This window comes from Xenopus laevis, chromosome 3S (genome assembly GCF_017654675.1).
Source record: "Xenopus laevis strain J_2021 chromosome 3S, Xenopus_laevis_v10.1, whole genome shotgun sequence".
Lineage (NCBI taxonomy): Eukaryota > Metazoa > Chordata > Amphibia > Anura > Pipidae > Xenopus > Xenopus laevis.
Window position 1 is genome coordinate 44,876,203 of NC_054376.1, and position 23,757 is coordinate 44,899,959.

Consider the following 23,757-nt stretch of genomic DNA (forward strand, 5'->3'; position numbering starts at 1 on the left):
TGTTTGTCCTTCTAGTAAGCAGGACACTTAAAAACTGAGGGATTATGGCAGTGTGGGATTAAGTCGGAGTCCCGAAAAAGCCCCCTTCAAATTGTTCTAAGTGTCCTGCCTCCTAGAGGGTGGAGCTTAACCCCAAGAGTCCCTGTGTCCCCCTGAGACAACAGAGAAAATGGGCTAACATTTTGAAGAAGTTCAATTAAACTGGTTTGCATCCACGAAGGATCAAAATGCAAAATCTACAAAGTAAAAGGCTTTGTAGCATCTGATAATGAGTTGCTCAATGGAGAGGTTTGTTCAAGGGTAGGCACTCTAAACAAACTGCCTTGCCAATGGGGAGGGCAGGGTCAATGCAAATAGTCCAACTTGCAAATTAGTGCTTTATAATTGCCAGAAAATAGGGTAAATATTGATTTTTTTAAATTAAACCAGGCTTAAAGTTGGTGGCATACGGGGAGATTAGTCACCAATCGATAAATCTTAGTTACTGTGGGCAACTAATATCCCCGAAATGCTTTCCCACCGGCAAGGATGTGAATCCCCAGTGGAATGGCATGCGTGTAGCTTCCTTTTCCAAAATCGCCCAAAGTTGCTTCACAAGGGAAACTTCCGGCGATTTTGAAAAACCGAAGCAACACGCATGCCATTGCACCTGTGATTTACATTGTTGCTGGTGGGAAGTCATGTCGGGGAGATTAGTAACCCGTAGTAGCCAAGATTTATCACTCATCTCCCCATGTGTCACCACCCTAATGTAATTTTAACACAAGTCCTATTTATGTGTTAGTCTTTAACAAAGTCGTTTTAAGATGTATGCTGTCCATTTAAAAAAAAAATAATAATTATTCCTCTGAGATAATATGTGCTATAAGACTTGCATTTTATACCATGCAGTTCCTACACCAATACTTACTTTATTCAGTTGTTTCTTTGGCATTTCAATCTGACGGAAACCTTGAGAGCTTTCTGCTACACTCCTGTGCCTTGCCAAGGCAGTTGACCTTCAAAAAAAAAAAAAAAAAAGAAAAAAAAAAAAGATTTTAGTCTTTATGCTGCACAACATGTAGCACTCAGAAGACAAACAGTGGATAGAACATGTATATAATTTTGTGTGTGTGATTAACAGCATACCTTCTTTTTTTAGCAGATCGGGTACGTAGATCCTCAAGTTGATCCGTCTCTGCACCTATTGGAGCCACACTTGGGACTCTGGAGATGGATGGCTGAGACTTTACAGATTTCTCTTCATTCATTATGGAGTCATCACCGTCAGAAGGAAGAACCACAGCAAGTTCTTCAGGGATCTGACTTCCAAGGCTGAAGTATATGTCTGCCAGGATTTTTGGTACAGATGCAATGTATCTATCAATTAGAAAGAACAGAATGAAGATAAAAATGCTTATACAATCAATAACCAAACTAATAATCTAGAAATACACACTGAACTCTATTCTATTTTAGACACAATTTAAAATGAGGTAAACCTGGGTCATCTGACTAAGCAAAAAAAAAACCTGGAGCAAAGTGGTATACAAAAGTAAAAGTTATTGGTGTAAATGCATCATGCAAACATATTTCAAATATTTTCATAAAAAAAAATCACTAACAAATTAAGATTTTTGGTGCTTTGAAATTAAAATATTAGGGATCATTTAAATGCCATTTCATTTAGCTAGTGTCTAAGACACTGTTCACACTACATTATATTTTTCTTAAATGTTTAAAGATATCATTCTTTTTTACTGTACTGTAGGTAATATTTTTTTTCTGGAGTTCTAATTGCTAAAAGATAATTTGCAGCAGAAGAAGAAGTATTGTGTAGTTGAATAAGGTGATACAACCAAGTTTTGTGTTATTCAAAGCTAATTTGAAATTTGCTTAACATACTGTTGCAATTGGAATTTTTTTCTTGTTATTCAGGTCACTAATCACTGTTAGTGAAACCATAAGAAAACAAATGACAATGAATCCTATTTAAACAATTATTAAAAGCACGAAGAATTTTTCCGTTACACCCTCCTCCCAAAAAACACCCCACAACATACTGTGTAAGGACATGTTCTTCCAGAAACTTTGTTAGAAACAATGGATCTTCGGTTAAAGATACAATGCGTAGTATATCTGCAATCTGGAAAACATTAAGTAAGTTACAGGCATGGCAGGCACAAAAAGAGACGAATAAAATCAAATTATCATCCCCACCACTAACAGTTAGCTCAGTGAAAGGAGGTCCTCTGTTGTATCTGATCAGCACCACAGGTAGTACAGGATACTAAATGTGTGGAGATTATACATGTATGGCCACCTTCTCAGTCTTCACATATGCACACTTTACCTCTACCTGGTTCAATGATGCCTAAATGCAAATTTAACCAGGGGAGGAAAAGCACTTCAATTTCCTAGGTGGAAACATGCATTTGACCCATATCTGCATATGCATTTAGCTCTTTTTGGAAGGCACAAAAAATAGTACTAAGGATATTACCCAAATATTTATTTACAGTTTTCCTTTTAGCAACATAATTTCAGAAGCATTCATATATATTTATGCTTGTTAAATTTTCTCAGAATACTATCACAGTACCGTATATACTCGAGTATAAGCCGTCCCGAGTATAAGCCGAGGTACCTAATTTTACCTCCAAAAACTGGGAAAGCTTATTGACTCGAGTATAAGCCGAGTGTGAGAAATGCAGCAGCTTCTGGTAAGTTTCAATCAAAAAATTGAGGGTTTCTGCTCCCATTGGAGGTGCCGGCGTCGCGTTTTTGGATGCCGGCGACCATTCTTGGACGCCGGCAAATATTCTTGGAGACTATTCTTGGACGCTGGCGACTATTCCTGGACCGTTTTTTGCGCTTGACCCGAGTATAAGCCGAGGTAGAGTATTTCAGCATATTTTGGGGGCTGAAAAACTCGGCTTATACTCGAGTATATACGGTAACTACACAGAATCTACACCTCAGTGAATTTCTTCAGATGTCACCTCTTTGAAGAGTTACAATGTGCCATTGTGATTGGATTCGTGGAAGAGTTTATATGCTGAGAACTTCCCACACCAGTTGAACTGAAGAAGCTGCTTGGATGAGTAGTGAAACGTCTTTTTTTAGATTTATCTATACTAGATATCTCCAATATACTTTAATTTAAAAATGTGTACCGTTTTTATAAGAAACCTGACTGTATGCAGTGAAATTCCCCCTTCATTTACTGCTAGGAATTGTCAGACGGTCCCTAACTGCTGGGCAGGGAAACAATCATACTTATGAACAGCAGGGGGAGCCCCCGCCTTACTTCACAGCCGAGCAGTCGGCTGGATTTGTACTGGATTTTATTTTTGCCTTTTACGGTTTCCAACTCCAGCTGCAGGGACAAAGATCATGGAGCCAGATTTAAACAGATAATCAGGGCTATTTGGAGGATTATTTTGCTGCAGCCACTGGTTCTGCAGAGTTTGAGAAAGTTTGTAATACAAAAACTATAAAATCCACATTAGATTACATGACAACACAGGACCCAGTGCAGTCTGTATATTCTGATTATTAATCAGTCTTGCTGTATCGGCTTCTGGCAGATATTATTTGACTTGGGCCATTTTGATAATTTATGACGATCTCTAAGCAGCCCAGACCACATTGAGCATGTGCATGGTCTTAGCCTTGCAAAGATGTTTAACAAAGTTACAAGATGGTGACCCCCCCTGTGGCCACTTGAAAGCATAAATAACTTGTTTGATTAGGCTTGTGGTGCAGTAAGTTCATGTTCATGTTTAGTATACAAAATACAGCATTTCAAGCCATTTTAGATTTTACTTCCCCTTGATATGATATTCCTCTCTCATTCACACTGCTAGGGTAAATTGAATCCAAGTAACCAGATGCAGAACAAAAATCTAAATATTACAAAAAAAAAACCCAGCCACAAAACAAAAAAAACAGACCATTTGCAAATTGTCTCACAATATTACGGTTTACATCCTACTAAAGGTTAAAGGAAAAATATCCCCCCCAAACAATGTAGGTCTCTATAAAAAGATTTTGAGTAAAACAGCTCATGTGTAAAACCCTGATTCATGTAAATAAACCATTTTCATAATAATATACTTTTTTAGTAGTATGTGCTATTGGGTAATCATAAGTAGAAAATTGCCATTTTAAAAAATAAGGTGCACACAGACAAACCACATGTTACGTCACATGAGCCAATTAACAGACAGAGTTCTGTGTTTGTTTCCACACTTCTTCCTGTTACAGTTAAGAGTTGCAGTATTTCTGGTCAGGTGATCTCTGAGGCAGCACACAGACCATCACGAAATGGTGGTTTAAGGCAAGAGATGTAAAAGGGCAATATTTACTTACATATATATACCAGTATGGTAAGATTCTTTAATGTCACTTAAAGTGGACCTGTCACCCAGACACATAGCTGTTGTAAGCTCATTTAAATATCTCAGCTGTCAATAAAATATCACCTGCTCCTCCTTAGGCATAATGGTGGGGCAGACAATTACTTTCACTTTCCCCCATACTCTTCACTGTTTAATTGTGTAGTTAGGACATGGGGATGGACATCAGGTCCCCCATTCTGGTTCACAAACAAGATTCTGAGATGATGCAAGGCTTACATTAATAACAGTGTCCACAAAATGGCTCCTGACTGCCTGCTATAATTATAAGTTCCCAGACTGAAGAAACACGATTCAAATAGTTTATATAGTGTAATTAAAGTTCATTTTGCTTAACTAATGTGATAAAACAGGATTTTGAATAATTTTTTTGGCCGATGGGTCCCCTTTAATTTGATATAAACTATCTGTTGCTTAAATATTCATTTTGGGGGTATAGTATTCCTTTAAGTTAAATGTGAACTACTCCACTAATATCCCCTTTATAACATGAGTGCAATGAATAGGGCTAGCTGAAGATACTTTTTGCCTATTGTTATATTGTATATTATTAAACATCTCCATGTTTCGTCCTTGCAAGGTAATCAGATTAACTTAACTCTTTGTAAAACAAATTTTTACCCAAACAAGCTTTTATTTTCAACATGCATTGTTATATTTCTTGATAAAAAAAATTACCTCTTCAACAATCAGCTCCAGTTCATCGGTGTCTGTTTGTATTACTGGACATTGCACAAACAACTCTAGTCTCAAAAATACTTGCAACTGGCATCTAAATGAAACATTAAGGACAATTACATACCAGAAAATACAGTTTTCAGTTCAGAAGACTTTCAGTTGCATTTCTTTTGTTAAATTTTAGCATTGTTAAATGTTTGTATGCTTGTAATTTTTTATCAGGTCTACATGGAAAGCAAAGCAGACTACATACTCTTTAAGTTTAACTTCTTTGTCCTGGTTATTTCCATAACTTTGCCTGATAACTTTGCTGGTCTTGAAGAGAAGTCTGGCTTTATCCATAGCATCAGTCTGTAGGGAAAACACAAAACAATTAAATAAACAAAAACACGGTCACATATTGACTGTAAAGTGGGGAGTCAAACTTATGGCTTTCAGAGTACAGAGAGAAAGAAAAATAAACTATTCATTCCATCACCTCAATCTGCTCGCTGCCAATGGTTTTCATGTAAGATTTTATGGTTGCCAACGTATCCCTGGCCCATGTCATTGTTGAATCATCTATTAAAGACACAGCTTTTTCATAGTTTTCTTTTATGTAGGAAGCCAGATCATGTTCAGACTTAAACCCTAAAAGTAAAAATTCAGATACCCATAAGAAATCTAATATTAGAACAGTGTCCTATAAATAACACACACACAAAATTGATCACAGAGCACTCATTGCAAGGTAAGATTATTCAACACCAAATAACCACAATTGCTAGTTTCAAGCTGGTTGCAAAATGGCAGATAAAGAAGGGTTTTTGACTATACATACAAACATCCATGTTTGAAACACTGGACATAAATTCTTTTGACCAAATAATATATTATCATGTACTGTATATGCTCAGAGGTGGAACGAAAATACAGGTCATCTGCCAGATACATCTAAGTTGTGTAATTCATTTACAATCATAAATGGACCTTTATTTGACAATTTGCCCCACCCTATTTTCCCGAAGGAGCCAATAATCTTTTGTACAGCAGTCAGATTAAATAGGCAGCTCAAGTCATGTATAGCAATATACACTAAGCCAACACTATAGCCCCAGCAAAATATCTGGCAGAATCGTGCATTAAAGGAAAACTATACCCCCCAAACAATGTAGGTCTCTATAAACAGATATTGCATAAAGCAGCTTACCGGTATATGTAAAACCCTGCTTCATGTAAATAAACCATTTTCATAATAATATACTTTTCTAGTAGTATGTGCCATTGGGTAATCATAAATAGAAAATTGCCATTTTAAAAAATAAGGGCCGCCCCCTGGGATCGTACGATTCACTGTGCACACAAACATACCAACAAACCATACATGTTAGGTCACATGAGCCAATTAACAGACAGAGTTGTGTCATTTGCTTCCACACTAATCCCTGTTACAGTTAGAGTTGTAGAATTTCTGGTCAGATGATCTCTGAGGCATCAAGAAATGGTGGTTCAAGGCAAGCAATGTAAAAGGGCAAGATGTACTTAAATATATATTCCAGTTTGGTAAGATTTTTTAATATGCCACTTAATATGATCTGTTGCTTAAGTGTTCATTTTGGGGGTATAGTTTTCCTTTAAACTGTGTCATTGCTCTAATGAAAATTAACAGCAAACCAGCTCAATACAAAGGAAACAATCCATAAGAAAACCCTACCAGTAGACTTCAATTGCTTTTGTTTGTCGTCCTGCTTTCCCGATGACCTTCTCTTCATCTGTGAATTCTTCTCATTAGGTACTGGCAAAATACTATCGGGTTGTGCCTTCTTAACCTTTACATTTAACCTGGCAGCATTTAGCATTTGTAGGGCCCGAGGCATGGTTTTCATCTTTTGTCTCACTGGAGTACGAGGGAGACCACCTTCATTTAAAGAAATATTTCATGAATTATTGTAAAAACATTATAATGTGTTTAAGAGGAAACATTTTGGTTTTGTTTTTGTCAAAAAAACGAGACTCCCCAATGGCTTAGATTTTATTCTAGAAGGCAGTTGTCCCCAACCAGTAGCTCGCGAGCAACATGTTGCTCACCAATCCCTTGGATGTTGCTCTCAGTGGCCTCAAAGCAGGTGCTTATTTTTCAATTCCAGCCTTGGAGGCAAGTTTTAGTTGCATAAAAACCAGGTGTACTGCCAAACAGAGCCTCCTGTAGGCTACCAGTCCATTTAGGGGCTACCAAATAGCCAATGAAAGCCCTTATTTGACATCCCCATGGAGTTTCTCATGCTTGTGTTGCTTTCCACTCTTTTTACATTTAAATGTGCCTCACAAGTAAAAAAAGATTGGGGACCCCTGCTATAAGGCTTAAATAGAATTCTGAAAATTCTGAAAACCATGTAACAGAAGTCAGTTCTCCTCCAGGTCTGTGAGCAGGATACTACCATGCAGTCAGATAAAAAGAACAAATGCAGATTTCAGCAGCAGTTACATCTACAAATGACTTTACAACCAATGTTGTTACAACCAATGCTAATGTCTAATTAATGCATACAGTGGTGTGTGAATGTTTGTGAACACTTTAAAATATTCTATATTTTTATATGAACAGCTGTATGGAGGAATTGACTTGTTTTAAGTCATATTCATATAAAAATATAGAAAATGTTAAAGGGTTCACAAACTTTCAAGCACCACTGTATTTGAAAATGACTTAGAATTACACTTTCTTGCATTAACACAAAACAGGCTTTATAAGGCTAGCAATATAAAGCAAGCTACACTTTAAAAACCACAGCATTCTGAGGGAAGGTGTGTGTCAACTGGTGCAAACTATGCAGAATCAGTTTAAAAGCAAAAAAAAAAAAAACCTTCAGCTCTGACCCAAAACCAGCAATTAAGACTGGCAGCTCAGAGATTCCCCCAGAAAGCAACCTGTACTTTCCAAGAAAGAATGTCTCTGCTAATAATGTGTGCCTCCAGAAGGTTATAGCCATAAAGGATTCTGCCAAGAGTTTGTCTAACTGGCCCCAAACCATGACAGTGCCTGAAGAAATAGGCATGGCTCAAAGATTTCCACCCAAGATCAGTAGCAAACCATAAATTCCATTGCACCGGATGGCTCAAAATGATGTTGCGGCAATGGACAGCACAGACAGAATGCTGGCACTGAAAATTGCTCGGTCAGTAAACAGGAAAACCCACATTAAAGAAAAAAGGCACTATATATAACCAAGCCAGATGCTTCACGGGCATCTGAAATGCAACATGCTGCCCACCACATGAACATGTACAAATCCATATGGAGTTGTCTGTAGGTAACTTACGTTTCTTTTGGTTTTCTCCATGTACTCCAAGTCCAGCGCCTTCAACAGACTTTTTCTGATAAAACTCAGACAAATGATTGGTTAGCTCTTGGTCAAACTTTAGGTGTTCGTCACAGTTAGAAGATGCAGCATTTATTAAGCTGCAAAAAAAAAAAAATTATATATAAATTTTGGGGTGTAAAAAAAAAATATATATATATATATTGAAAGGAATATACTATATATATATATATATATATATATACATATATATATTGAAAGGAATATAATATATATATATATATATATATATATATAATGAAATCGCAGATGATACCCGCACTCCTTCACATCTCGTTTTTGCCGGGTGCTTGGTCAAAATTAGGTATATAAAATTGTGGAAAGGACCAGCACTCCGTTTTCCAAAAAAATCAATGATTTATTCAAAACTCACAGTGTCTCCAACGTTTCGGTCCTTGATAAAGGCCCCAAAGAGGGCCAAAACGTTGGAGACACTGTGAGTTTTGAATAAATCATTGATTTTTTTGGAAAACGGAGTGATGGTCCCTTCCACAATTTTATATATATATATATATATATATATATATATATATATATATATTTGTACAAAGTGGAGTGCAGACCCAGTCCGTGACTTAGTCCAAAATAGGACAAATTATATATATATCAAACAAAAAAGTCCAGACAACTTGCTAAATGGAACAAAAAAGGTTTTTACCAAGCGTTTCGAAGCTCCCGCTTCTTTATCAAGCATAAATGGTTACAATGACATCACATCGTATTTAAGGTCATTGGCATAGGTTCCGCCCACATGCACATAATGAATAAATTATGCACAACCCCATGGTATCACATGGTATCACACAGGATTAGTGAAATTAAACATTGCTAGCATAATTCTTATAAACATCAGGTTATGCATCAAGAAAAAATTGTAACAATTCAGTAACAACATCATATAATAGTTTTCACTCAGACTAAAGAAACAATGTAACATATAGGATATGTAATATCAATCAGCCCCAAAGTTACCCCTTCACACTTGACAAAATGTATCATACTCATATAAAGGCATACAGATCATATTCTCTATTGAGTCCCTTTGGATGTAACGTTTGTAATGTATGGATCCAAAACTTCTCCCTTTTCTGGAGTTGCAGGAGTCTGTTGCCCCCCCCCCGGCAACAGACTCCAGCACAAGAAACCTCAAGGCTGCTACTGAATGTCGTGCTGCATGGAAGTGCGCCGGAACCGGTAATTTCAGTACCTCCTTTCTAATGGTCGATTTGTGCTGGCTAATCCTGTCACGTATAGGTTGAATGGTTTCCCCTATGTAGGCCAGCCCACAGGGACATTTCAGCATATATACCACGTACTCAGTGTCGCATGTGTAATGGTCTTGTATCTCGAATTGCCGCCCTGTGTGGGGATGTGTAAAGACATTTGTGCGTATGGCACTAGAACACTGATTACATCTACCACAAGGGTACATGCCATTTCTCAAAGGTGCCAAGATCCTCTGTGGGCTGATCCGTGCTGAACCTAAATCTGCCTTAACTAGTCTGTCCCTCAGACTCCTCGGGCGCTTATATGACATGGGGGGGGGGGGTGCTTTAAAATCCAGAATATCAGGATAGGCTTTTTGCAATAGAGGCCAGTGTTTGTAAATGATTTGATGAATCTTACGTGTACTAGGGTGGTAAGTATGCACAAACGGTATACGTCTTTTTTGCGACACCTCTGGCACCTTTTCCTGTATAATGGAATCTCGATGTAGCTCTCTAACCCATGCTACTTCCTGATTAAGCATTGCACTCGGGTACCCTCTCTGTGTAAATTTGGTTGTCATCTCCGTCAGGCGTTCAGTGAGATTTTCCTCCTCTGAAACCATTCGTTTGACTCGTAATAGTTATATATATATATATATATACACAGTATCATTTTGATACTTTATGGTTTTTTAATCTTGGGGGTTTACTTCGTTTTTTTGGCCCCATGTCTTTTGTATGTTTTTGTTTATATTGTGTTTGCACTTAATGATGCAAGTTTTGTCTCAATGCCTTCACTACATCGCTCCCACGTCTTTCCTGCTTAGAAAGCACTTGGGGTTTATTTGGATTTATTGGTTTATCATTTGTCACTTTGAGAAAGACCTAGATTGCTAGCCGAAACTTTAGTCCATTTTTGAATAAACACTCTTGTTTTTTATAAGACCTGTGAGAGCAGTTCAACTTCATTAGTTTATTATTCTATCTTGACACTGCAAGGAAATATATATATATATTTTTTTTTGATGTGGGTGCTGACACACACACACACACACACACACACCAAGAAATCTTTTCATGGGACAGATAGATGTTGGCGTTTTAATAATTCCCCTTCTCAAGAGAGCAGGAATTTAACTAATCCCAGTGAATTTCAATGTCAAAGACATGTGCAAAACATTACCACAAAAAAACCCCCACAAAAATCAAAACACCAGCACGGACAATACTGTAACTCAGGCAAGCACAATATCATCTTCCTATCCGTTCCTTTCCGTTTTAATAATTCCCCTTCTCAAGAGAGCAGGAATTTAACTAATCCCAGTGAATTTCAATGTCAAAGACATGAGACATGTGCAAAACATTACCACAAAAAACCCCCCACAAAAATCAAAACACCAGCACGGACAATACTGTAACTCAGGCAAGCACAATATCATCTTCCTTTCCTATCATAATTGTGAACATGCAGATGATTGGGGTACAAATTAAAATAGAAATAAAACCCATACTTCAGTATATGGGATTTATGTCCAAATTTCCAGAACTGAAATATTTTAGGTTTAACTGTACTAACATACATTTACACCATGTTATTTGCAATTTTCTGTCTCTAAAGTGTTGCTTTCCATTTTCAAAGGTATCTTGCTAAAGTGGGGTTTTATCGAATATGCAGAATAGGTTCTGGGTGAATTTGCTTTGGAATAGAAAGAAGTCTGGAAAACATAAACAGCTCATTAGAATGCAGTTTACCTGAAAGATTCCATTAGGTTGCAGCTAGCACCAGAGACTCCAGATAAAGGGTACCATCTTTCAGTGACAGAAGACGTCCACTTACTGCTTTGGGACAGTTCTTGTTTAATCCACTCTGGAACTGAAAAATCTGAAGAAAACAAAAACAAAACAGAGCCTATAGTTTCTTATGAAAGAAAAAAAAAAGAAAACACTTTTAAAAACCTTTTGTATAGGAGCAATCTATGACGCAAGGGTTAAGTGGTGCATTAAACCACATTATAATATTGATTAAAAATTGACAATACGCAAAAACAGCCTTTATATACTTATTGAAATATTATTTTGGTCTGTTAAAAGTTATATTTGATCACACAGGAAAAACATCAGGAATTTATTTCGTAACTATAAAAATAATTAGATAATGGACTAAAATGCATTTTATACAGCTTATATGTTATCTACAGAGGGACGGAAGACTTAAATTATGAGGGTAGACTGTCAAGGTTGGGGTTGTTTTCTCTGGAAAAAAGGCGCTTGCGAGGGGACATGATTACACTTTACAAGTACATTAGAGGACATTATAGACAAATAGCAGGGGACCTTTTTACCCATAAAGTGGATCACCGTACCAGAGGCCACCCCTTTAGACTAGAAGAAAAGAACTTTCATTTGAAGCAACGTAGAGGGTTCTTCACAGTCAGGACAGTGAGGTTGTGGAATGCACTGCCGGGTGATGTTGTGATGGCTGATTCAGTTAATGCCTTTAAGAATGACTTGGATGATTTTTTGGACAGACATAATATCAAAGGCTACTGTGATACTAAACTCTATAGTTAGTATAGGTATGGGTATATAGAATTTTAATTAAAAGTAGGGAGGGGTGTGTGTATGGATGCTGGGTTTTCATTTGGAGGGGTTGAACTTGATGGACTTTGTCTTTTTTCAACCCAATTTAACTATGTAACTATGTAACTATGTACAGTGTTATCTATGTTAAGCCATAAATCTTGTAAGGATGCTTTGAAGTCAAAGCAAATCATGCAACTAAGGCAAGTGGCACAGTTCAGTGTAAAAATAAAATACGGGTAAATAGATAAGCTGTGCAAAATAAAAAATTGTTTCTAATATAGTTAGCCAAAAATGAAATCTATAAAGGCTGGAGTGACTGGATGTCTTTCTGCAGAACACTTTCTGCTTTTCAGCTCTCTGAGAGCTTCTTCATTTGCTTCAAAGGTTTTAGATCTTGCAGCAGAGGAACGTTTGCCCACATTTAAAAATATATATGCTGATATATCATGACTATAACTTACAAAGCATAACAAATGTGCAAGCAATATATCAAACAGAAAATATATATTCATCATAAACAAAGGTTCTGCTGTTTTCACTTACCAAGTGCTAATGTGTTATCTTCAGAGCTGTATACATGATTTAGTACACTCATTACAATATCTGGCAGGTCAGAGAAGGTTTGCTTATCGGTTTCATTAGCTGAGCATTGTCCATGCAGTCTATCTAGTCCCAGAGTTCTTTCACTACATATCACATTAAGCACTGTAGCGGTTTCTGAAAGTGGGGAGAGTATTCCAGTCCTGGGCAACACATTATCCTCTAAGGTTACAGTTGCAATCTGTTAAAGGAAAATAGGGAAACTATAAAATAACGTTTAACTGCCACAATAGAACATTGTTCTCAGCCAGATAAACTGAAATCTGCATAACCAAGAAGGCATTACAAAAAGACCTCAGCATCTAAATAATAGAATCGTGAAAGCAGTTAAGAGCATTTTGGCTTAGTTACTATACCAAAGAAAAAACTAAATAAAAAGCTAAGGACATTAGGAAAAATATGAATAAGGAAGCTTACCGCTTTCCATGTAGGATCCGGGTGCTCATACTCCAAACCCTCAGCAAGGGGGAAAAATGTAGGCAAACACGAAAAATAGAGATGGCACTATTCCGGTATCCCAAAAATATAATCTAATCAAATGGAATCCAGGAGTCACAAAATATTAATAAAGAAATACAAAAAGTTTTATTGCATCTTGTATAAAAAACAAAAGCCTGACGCGTTTCGTGTCCACACAGGACACTTAATCATAGGCTCATCAGGCATTTAAATAATAGAATCGTGAAAGCAGTTAAGAGCATTTTGGCTTAGTTACTATACCTGCATATCAAGGATAAAGGTGCACACATACATGTTGGTGAGGTTGCATTTTCCAGTTACTGCGTGATGCCATAAAGTTAACATAGTCATGAAAGCTACATAATATAGCAAACATAATTCTGCTAAAGATGCAGTCATATGAAACAGTTTGGGAACGCCTCTTGTCTTAACTCTTTGGAGTTTTGTTCATCATTGGCTGAGCTTTCAAAGTAGCAACTTCCTTTTAATATATAACATGCCTTAAGGAAACAGTAGTATTTCAATAGTGACAAAGTTCATTGGATTAACAGAAAATATTTGGGTTGTCTGTAACCATTCTCACAATCATCCACATATGCTGCTCCTGTATTTTTCTTGGCCTGCCAGACCTGGGTTTTACAACGACTGTGGCCTTCCATTTTCTGATTGCATTCCGTACAGTAGAAACTGACAGTTTAAACCTCTGAGATAGCTTTTTGTAGCCTTCCCATAAACCATGATACTGAGATAGCTTTTTGTAGCCTTCTCCTAAACCATGATACTGAACAATCTTTGTTTTCAGATCTTTTGAGAGTTGCTTTGAAAATCCAATGCTGTCACTCTTCAGAGGAGAGTCACAGAGTCAACAGAAGCACAACTTGCAATTGGCACCTCAAATACCTTTTCTCATGGTTGGACACACCTGCCTATGAAGTTCAAGGCTTAATGAGCTGATCCAACCAATTTGGTGTTGCCAGTAATCAGTATTGAGCAGTTACATGCATTCAAATTATCAAATTTACATGGGTACTCAAATTTTTGCACAGACAGTTTTTCACATTTGATTTAATTTCATACAACTGAATACTGCTTCACTAAAAATCTTTGTTCAGAAAACACTGCAGTACTCAGATGTTCCTGGGAAATGAAAGACATACCACCGTTATCTTTTTTGTTGAAAGTGGAGTAAATTATTATGCAGGCTGAAAGGGGTTCCCAGACGTTTTCATATGACTGTATGATTTATTTAGAAGCAATGAAGAGGTTGATTATTGCTCACAATGCACTGAAAAAGTGGTAGGAAAATAGGAAATTAAACTATTCAAATGCTTATGGAGGCATAAAAGCAGTTGTATGTAAAGTAAATTAAGCTAACAATTTAAAGGAACAGTAGTATCAAAAATGAATGTTTTAAAGTAAAGTAAAACAAATTTAATGCAGTGTTGCTCTGCACTGGTAAAAACGATGTGTATTCAGAAACACTACTATTGTTTACATAAATGAGCTGCTGTGTAGCAATGGGGGCAGCCATTCAAAGGAGAAAAGGTTCAGGTTACACAGCAGATAAGCTCTGTAGAACATAATGGGGCTGTTATCCACTATTCAACCTGTGCTATATAGCTTTTTTCAATTTCTACCATTGATACACAACAGCTTGTTTATATGAACTATAGTAGAGAACAGATCAGTTTTACCAGTGCAGGGCAATAGTACATTATATTTTCATTACTTTAAAACACTTTTTTGTGTTACTGTTCCTTTAACTTTGATAGGGATAAAATTAGGTTTTGGATAATTTTAAATCAATTGAATAAGACAGTTTTTACCATATGTAGCTCTTTTAACATGAGTTCCTTTGCCAATTTCTGAAGCTGGACACAATCTGAATTATGAAGCAGCCAGGTCTCCAATCTTAAACCTGCTTGGTGCAGGTTGCAGTTTTGCACAGTTCCTTTTAATTCAATGGTCATTAAACTTGTTGACAGTTTCCGACTCACTGAAACAGGATCTAAAGAAACAGCACAATTCCACTGTTGTGTCCCATCTGCAATTAATTAAAATGAAAACAGATTAAAAAAAAATGCAAATTGGCAGCATCTGCCTGTATTCAATTGTAAAATAAATTATATATATATATATATATATATATATATATATATACAGTGTAGAAGGCTTTAGCACACACTTCAGGAGTTAGGGACCTGGGTGCAATCCAGAAGTAAAATATCCACGACAAAAAAGCTGAAGCACACCAGGATTTTCTTCAAGAAATGTAAAACTGTTTATTCCATCAACGTTTCGGCTCTCGAGTGGAGCCTTTATCAAGATAAAGATTACAACAAAGTGAAAACTATTTAAAGACTCACCCAGCTCACTCCCACCTCCCAGTGACGCCCCCTTTCAGGTGTGAGGGATAATTAGAAAATTCATTAGTGTGACTGGTTCTTCCAATAGATACATTCTGTAGAAGCAAATACATATAAAACACAGAATGTGAAATACAGTGTATAACGTGCTATATATAAATATTAAATATTAAACATCAAAATAGAATTTATATATAAAAACACTTAAAAATCCACAAAAAGGATTACCAGTATCAAAACCTAAAAACAAACTGTTTGCAGAGATCGCTATATTATACTTGACAATCATTTTACAGAATCTACCCCTTTTATCTTTTATCCAAAAAAGGAGAAAAAGAGCAATATTCATTGAGACCGCGAGGGGCCACGGTGTCCAAAGTTTTAATCCAATAAACTTCTTTTTGCAAAAGTAACCGGTCCCAGTCACCCCCCCTATTAGGTTCAGGTACCAAGTCAATCCCCATGAATCTCAAAGTGGGTAACCCATGTCCCTTTGCTAAAAAATGTTTGGGTAGTGGTAAATCCGATTTTCCCGATTCAAGTGCCCGTTTAATTGAGGATCTATGATTGCCCATTCTCTCCCGTAGATTGTTTTGAGTTTTCCCAACATATGTTAACCCACACGGACAAGTTATAATATAGATGACATGTGTTGTCGTGCAGGTAATACGATGTTTGATGGGTATTTCTTTCCCAGAATGGGGGTGTCTAAAAGAATTACCTGTCGTCATCTGTCTACAAGTAATGCACCCCGCACATTTAAAACACCCTTTCTTAAGTTTACTTGAGATGGCACTGCATGTATCATAACATTGAACAGGATCTGTTTTCATCAGTAAACTTCTCAGATTAGGGCCCCTTTTGAATCCCCATAGTGGTTTTTCCTTCACTTTATGGGCCAAACTTTTATCGCTTAATATGATGGGCCAGTGATTGTCTACAATATTTCTAATTGCTGGGGAACCTGTGGTATAAGTAGATGTTACAATGAAGCGGTTTCCTTCATTAGGTGTCTTCTTGCCCTGTCTCGCCCTCTCTTGTGCAATGTGTGCTCGTGCCTTAGTCAAGGCAGCCGATAAAGTATTCTGGTCATAGCCCCTTTGTACAAACCGGTCAAAAGTTTCTTGTAATTGTAACTCACAAATATCTTGTTCAGAATTGTTCCGCATAGTGCGTAAAAATTGAGAGAAGGGAACTGCATTTTTGGAACTTGGGGGATGAAAACTTGTGGCGTACAATAAAGTGTTCCTATCTGTGGGTTTACGATATAATTTGTACCCCAAGCTATTATCCCTTCTAAAAATTTCCACATCTAAAAATTGAATTTGTTGCGGATGTATTGTAGCAGTAAACCTAACTGGACTATCCAGCTTGTTAAGGTCTTCGACCATCGCATTCAATGTTGCTTCGCTGCCTCGCCATACAATTAAAATATCGTCAATATAACGTAAATACAGTAACAGGGAATCACCGTATAAAGGGACAATATTATGCTGTTCGTACATGGCCATATAACAGTTGGCGTAGGCCGGAGCCATCGAGGCACCCATCGATGTGCCTGTCTTTTGAAGAAAAAAATGTTTTTCAAACCGAAAGTAGTTGCATTTCAATGTTAACTCCAATAATTGACAAATAAATTCGATTGGAGGGCCAGCGTACACAGCAGAATTTTGTAGTGCCCACCGAACTGATTTAATTCCTTCAGAGTGAGGGATAATAGTATATAAACTGCTTACATCGAGGGAAGCTAATAGTATGGGTTCGTTAGGTAATTTTAAATTTGACACAATTTCCAAAAGTTGTTGAGTATCTTTTAAATAGTAGGGGAGAGCTTGTACGGTACTTTGTAGACAATCATCTAAAAATAGGCCAATGGGATGTAACAAACTCCCACGAGAGGACACAATGGGCCTACCGGGTGGATTCTTCACATCTTTATGTACCTTGGGAAGACAATAAAGTACTGGACAAATAGGGTGTTCCTGAGTAAGGAAAATTCTTTCTCCCTCAGTAATCCACTTTTGGGTTACAGCATGTTTTAATACTAATTCTATGTCATCCTTAAATTTAGATACAGGATTAAAGGTTAACTTTTGATAAACCGCAACATTGTTAAGCTGATTACATACCTCATCACGATAGTCTTTATAATTCATTATAACGATACCCCCTCCTTTGTCTGCTGGTCGTATTACAATGGATTTATCGTTATTCAAAGACTTAAGAGCTCCTCTTTCATCAGCAGACAAATTAGGGTGTACCTTAAATGAAGATTCAGACAAGTTAGAAATTTCGTGAGAAACAGTCTGCAAAAACACCTTAATGTTAGTATTGCTAGAACTAGGGTCAAAGTCACTTTTCGTCTTCCATTTTAATTGAGTGTCGTCTTGTTTTTTGTCCCCATAATGTTCTAGTAAACGTAGTTTTCTGCCCATCTTATAACAATCCACCTCACAATTAAATTTGTTAAATGGTACTGTGGGGATAAAAGATGTACCTTTGCAAAGTAGTGATGACTCGGCTTGTGTCAGCGTGTGTTGCGACAAGTTATATATTGGAGTCAATGCGGGTATCTGGGAGGACGTCCTCCTCTGCTTCTTCCCCCTCCGGATGCGCCTCGGCCTGCTCTGCCTGCGCTCCTGGTATTCACTGGGGAAAATTCCTCCTTTTGTGGATTTTTAAGTGTTTTTATATATAAATTCTATTTTGATGTTTAATATTTAATATTTATATATAGCACGTTATACACTGTATTTCACATTCTGTGTTTTATATGTATTTGCTTCTACAGAATGTATCTATTGGAAGAACCAGTCACACTAATGAATTTTCTAATTATCCCTCACACCTGAAAGGGGGCGTCACTGGGAGGTGGGAGTGAGCTGGGTGAGTCTTTAAATAGTTTTCACTTTGTTGTAATCTTTATCTTGATAAAGGCTCCACTCGAGAGCCGAAACGTTGATGGAATAAACAGTTTTACATTTCTTGAAGAAAATCCTGGTGTGCTTCAGCTTTTTTGTCGTGGATATTTTACTTCTGGATTGCACCCAGGTCCCTAACTCCTGAAGTGTGTGCTAAAGCCTTCTACACTGTATGAATTTTTCTTGCTTGGAGCACCACCATTTGTAACTTACAGCTATCCTACTCACCACATGGCCATGGAGGATTTCATGGAAAAGAGTGGACAGAATCTTCTGTATGCAGAGACGTGGCACATCACGGAATCTGAAATTGAAAAGGTATTGTGGCATAATACACATACTGAAGAACCCGGCATTGATTGCCCCAAAGATATATATAACAAACTTTTTCATCTTAAAAAACGCGAAGTAGATCTAGACTTGCACGGACTATTTCTGTCAGACTACTTTAGATCCAAGAGAATACCACGTGGATTTCGCATTAAAAATGCTCCAACTATTGGAAGACACAATCCCGACCTATGCAGGAAGTGGGTTGGAGTGTTAAATCGCTGTTCCCTTGACCTCATGGTTTTGGTCATTGAAGAAGTTAGCAGTGAATTAAGTAAAGTGCGAAAAGAAATTGCCACACTAGAAAATACACACCAGATTGCCATACATGAGGCAACATTTGCAGAATTCCACACTAAATTGAAAAACAATGTGGACACATTTAAAAATGACTTACTCCGCTTTAAAAGAGAGAAATTGCGCAAGGTGGATGAAGACTACCAACAACACCGCGTTTACAGGTGGCTTGCAGGCGGAGGAGGAACGGGTGGATGGCGGAGAGGACAACCAAGATGGCGGAAACAGCGCATCCGTACTCTCAGTACAGTGGACAGCTCTGGCGAATCAGCCGGCGAAGATGATACTACGTCATCAGGACGCGACGTTCCTGTAACACAGCACGCTGCCACAGCCGCATCCTCTTCTAGCCAGAAAGCGATCCATTTTCAGCTGGACACCCTACCCACAGACCGAGGACCGAGAGAGGAATTTTCCCCAGTGAATACCAGGAGCGCAGGCAGAGCAGGCCGAGGCGCATCCGGAGGGGGAAGAAGCAGAGGAGGACGTCCTCCCAGATACCCGCATTGACTCCAATATATAACTTGTCGCAACACACGCTGACACAAGCCGAGTCATCACTACTTTGCAAAGGTACATCTTTTATCCCCACAGTACCATTTAACAAATTTAATTGTGAGGTGGATTGTTATAAGATGGGCAGAAAACTACGTTTACTAGAACATTATGGGGACAAAAAACAAGACGACACTCAATTAAAATGGAAGACGAAAAGTGACTTTGACCCTAGTTCTAGCAATACTAACATTAAGGTGTTTTTGCAGACTGTTTCTCACGAAATTTCTAACTTGTCTGAATCTTCATTTAAGGTACACCCTAATTTGTCTGCTGATGAAAGAGGAGCTCTTAAGTCTTTGAATAACGATAAATCCATTGTAATACGACCAGCAGACAAAGGAGGGGGTATCGTTATAATGAATTATAAAGACTATCGTGATGAGGTATGTAATCAGCTTAACAATGTTGCGGTTTATCAAAAGTTAACCTTTAATCCTGTATCTAAATTTAAGGATGACATAGAATTAGTATTAAAACATGCTGTAACCCAAAAGTGGATTACTGAGGGAGAAAGAATTTTCCTTACTCAGGAACACCCTATTTGTCCAGTACTTTATTGTCTTCCCAAGGTACATAAAGATGTGAAGAATCCACCCGGTAGGCCCATTGTGTCCTCTCGTGGGAGTTTGTTACATCCCATTGGCCTATTTTTAGATGATTGTCTACAAAGTACCGTACAAGCTCTCCCCTACTATTTAAAAGATACTCAACAACTTTTGGAAATTGTGTCAAATTTAAAATTACCTAACGAACCCATACTATTAGCTTCCCTCGATGTAAGCAGTTTATATACTATTATCCCTCACTCTGAAGGAATTAAATCAGTTCGGTGGGCACTACAAAATTCTGCTGTGTACGCTGGCCCTCCAATCGAATTTATTTGTCAATTATTGGAGTTAACATTGAAATGCAACTACTTTCGGTTTGAAAAACATTTTTTTCTTCAAAAGACAGGCACATCGATGGGTGCCTCGATGGCTCCGGCCTACGCCAACTGTTATATGGCCATGTACGAACAGCATAATATTGTCCCTTTATACGGTGATTCCCTGTTACTGTATTTACGTTATATTGACGATATTTTAATTGTATGGCGAGGCAGCGAAGCAACATTGAATGCGATGGTCGAAGACCTTAACAAGCTGGATAGTCCAGTTAGGTTTACTGCTACAATACATCCGCAACAAATTCAATTTTAGATGTGGAAATTTTTAGAAGGGATAATAGCTTGGGGTACAAATTATATCGTAAACCCACAGATAGGAACACTTTATTGTACGCCACAAGTTTTCATCCCCCAAGTTCCAAAAATGCAGTTCCCTTCTCTCAATTTTTACGCACTATGCGGAACAATTCTGAACAAGATATTTGTGAGTTACAATTACAAGAAACTTTTGACCGGTTTGTACAAAGGGGCTATGACCAGAATACTTTATCGGCTGCCTTGACTAAGGCACGAGCACACATTGCACAAGAGAGGGCGAGACAGGGCAAGAAGACACCTAATGAAGGAAACCGCTTCATTGTAACATCTACTTATACCACAGGTTCCCCAGCAATTAGAAATATTGTAGACAATCACTGGCCCATCATATTAAGCGATAAAAGTTTGGCCCATAAAGTGAAGGAAAAACCACTATGGGGATTCAAAAGGGGCCCTAATCTGAGAAGTTTACTGATGAAAACAGATCCTGTTCAATGTTATGATACATGCAGTGCCATCTCAAGTAAACTTAAGAAAGGGTGTTTTAAATGTGCGGGGTGCATTACTTGTAGACAGATGACGACAGGTAATTCTTTTAGACACCCCCATTCTGGGAAAGAAATACCCATCAAACATCGTATTACCTGCACGACAACACATGTCATCTATATTATAACTTGTCCGTGTGGGTTAACATATGTTGGGAAAACTCAAAACAATCTACGGGAGAGAATGGGCAATCATAGATCCTCAATTAAACGGGCACTTGAATCGGGAAAATCGGATTTACCACTACCCAAACATTTTTTAGCAAAGGGACATGGGTTACCCACTTTGAGATTCATGGGGATTGACTTGGTACCTGAACCTAATAGGGGGGGGTGACTGGGACCGGTTACTTTTGCAAAAAGAAGTTTATTGGATTAAAACTTTGGACACCGTGGCCCCTCGCGGTCTCAATGAATATTGCTCTTTTTCTCCTTTTTTGGATAAAAGATAAAAGGGGTAGATTCTGTAAAATGATTGTCAAGTATAATATAGCGATCTCTGCAAACAGTTTGTTTTTAGGTTTTGATACTGGTAATCCTTTTTGTGGATTTTTAAGTGTTTTTATATATAAATTCTATTTTGATGTTTAATATTTAATATTTATATATAGCACGTTATACACTGTATTTCACATTCTGTGTTTTATATGTATTTGCTTCTACAGAATGTATCTATTGGAAGAACCAGTCACACTAATGAATTTTCTAATTATCCCTCACACCTGAAAGGGGGCGTCACTGGGAGGTGGGAGTGAGCTGGGTGAGTCTTTAAATAGTTTTCACTTTGTTGTAATCTTTATCTTGATAAAGGCTCCACTCGAGAGCCGAAACGTTGATGGAATAAACAGTTTTACATTTCTTGAAGAAAATCCTGGTGTGCTTCAGCTTTTTTGTCGTATATATATATATATATATATATATATATATATATATATATATATATATATATATATATTATGATCTATGTACCGAATAAAACACTTATTTTGATGAAAACATTGGTGTGCGGATCCTTGCAAACAAACCTCTATATGAATTTTTGGACCCTGCACCCACAAAGAGTAAACTAAGTCCGGTCTTCAGAGTGCGGTCGTTTGAGATATATATATATATATATATATATATATATATATATATATATATATATATATATATATATATATATATATATATATATATATATAGATATAGATATATATATATATATATATAGATATATATATATATATAACAGCGTCGAGGAAGGTACGCACTCACAGGTCTTATGAAGAAAAAATGGTGTTTATTATTCAAAGCAAAGACTGACGTTTCGGCTAGCACTCTAGCCTTTCTCAAAGTGTTACAACAAACAATTACAGGCCCTAATAAACCCTAAAGTGGCGGGAGGGGAGGTAGTGACATCATCGGTGGGGGAAGTGTGGGGGATGTGCACACAATAGAGTGGAAAAAAACAACCAAAATACAGATAATATGTACAGGTTCACAATCCATATATATATACACAACAGTCAATCCTGGAGATGAAAGGTTATTTCAATTAATATCAACAGTTTGGCCATTTAGTCCATAAATCACAAAATGTATCAAAACGCGGTTAATCCTATCGAGTGATATTATTAAAGGGAAATGCAGCAATTAATATCAACAGTGTTGCCATTTAGTCCATAAATCACAAAATATATCAAGATGCAGTTAATCTTCTCGGACAATGTTGCCAAATGAAAATACAGCAGGTCCCAACATGCTGGAAGTCCTTGGAAGTTCGTTAAAAGAAATGGTAGGCGCTATACAATACCTATAGTAAGCGGTTCCTGGCTGAATGAAAACTGAGACGGGAGGTGGGGAGTAACATCACCGTTCTGTAGGGGTTCCATTGGAGTACGTCCATGATCAGTCCGGTCCTCACGTCAAACCGAATTCTGAGTCGCCTTGTGTTTGGTGCTGATTGAACAGCTCTGATTGAGTGTGGTAGTGGTGCACCTTCGCATAACTTCCTGTAGGTGGCATGAGTTCCCCAGGTCCCGTTGCTATGGACTGAGACCTTGGTGACCTGTTGTTGCTACTGCTGCTTATAAGGAAATAAAAAAGGATTTTGGCATCAGTTTGACATCCTGGGTATCTGAGGGTTCTGAAGTAAGAGCAATGATATACAGAGTGACAGAAAAGATAGAGTCAGATGTAGAAGAGAGGGAACAAAGGGGCACAAGAGAGGGGCAAAATCCCAGTCACTCAGTAGTACCGTCTGC

General features: G+C 37.5%; 2 protein-coding genes across 5 annotated transcripts in view; one reads left to right on the forward strand and one right to left on the reverse strand.

Annotated features, from left to right (window-relative positions):
* Positions 1 to 23,757, reverse strand: part of ticrr.S (TOPBP1-interacting checkpoint and replication regulator S homeolog) — a 48,805-nt gene that overhangs the window by 11,062 nt on the left and 13,986 nt on the right. For 3 of the 4 annotated variants that reach the window (XR_005966615.1, XM_018255324.2, XM_018255326.2), the window contains exons 3-13: positions 15,114 to 15,331; positions 12,772 to 13,009; positions 11,398 to 11,527; positions 8,378 to 8,517; positions 6,772 to 6,975; positions 5,557 to 5,708; positions 5,332 to 5,429; positions 5,079 to 5,172; positions 2,043 to 2,125; positions 1,129 to 1,359; positions 911 to 998 (exon numbers count right to left, since the gene is read on the reverse strand). Coding sequence is in view for 3 of the 4 variants with exons in the window: in XM_018255324.2 (XP_018110813.1) it covers positions 911 to 998; positions 1,129 to 1,359; positions 2,043 to 2,125; positions 5,079 to 5,172; positions 5,332 to 5,429; positions 5,557 to 5,708; positions 6,772 to 6,975; positions 8,378 to 8,517; positions 11,398 to 11,527; positions 12,772 to 13,009; positions 15,114 to 15,331 (1,676 nt within the window). In the remaining variant the exon portion in view is untranslated. The remainder of the gene's footprint in view (positions 1 to 910; positions 999 to 1,128; positions 1,360 to 2,042; positions 2,126 to 5,078; positions 5,173 to 5,331; positions 5,430 to 5,556; positions 5,709 to 6,771; positions 6,976 to 8,377; positions 8,518 to 11,397; positions 11,528 to 12,771; positions 13,010 to 15,113; positions 15,332 to 23,757) is intronic. The other variant, XM_041588233.1, reaches the window with a different exon arrangement.
* On the forward strand, positions 18,774 to 22,399 carry LOC121402151. Its single transcript, XM_041588235.1, has 2 exons — positions 18,774 to 19,774; positions 22,177 to 22,399. The coding sequence occupies exon 1, from the start codon at positions 18,806 to 18,808 to the stop codon at positions 19,709 to 19,711; it is 906 nt and encodes a 301-aa protein (XP_041444169.1). The 5' UTR covers positions 18,774 to 18,805; the 3' UTR covers positions 19,712 to 19,774; positions 22,177 to 22,399.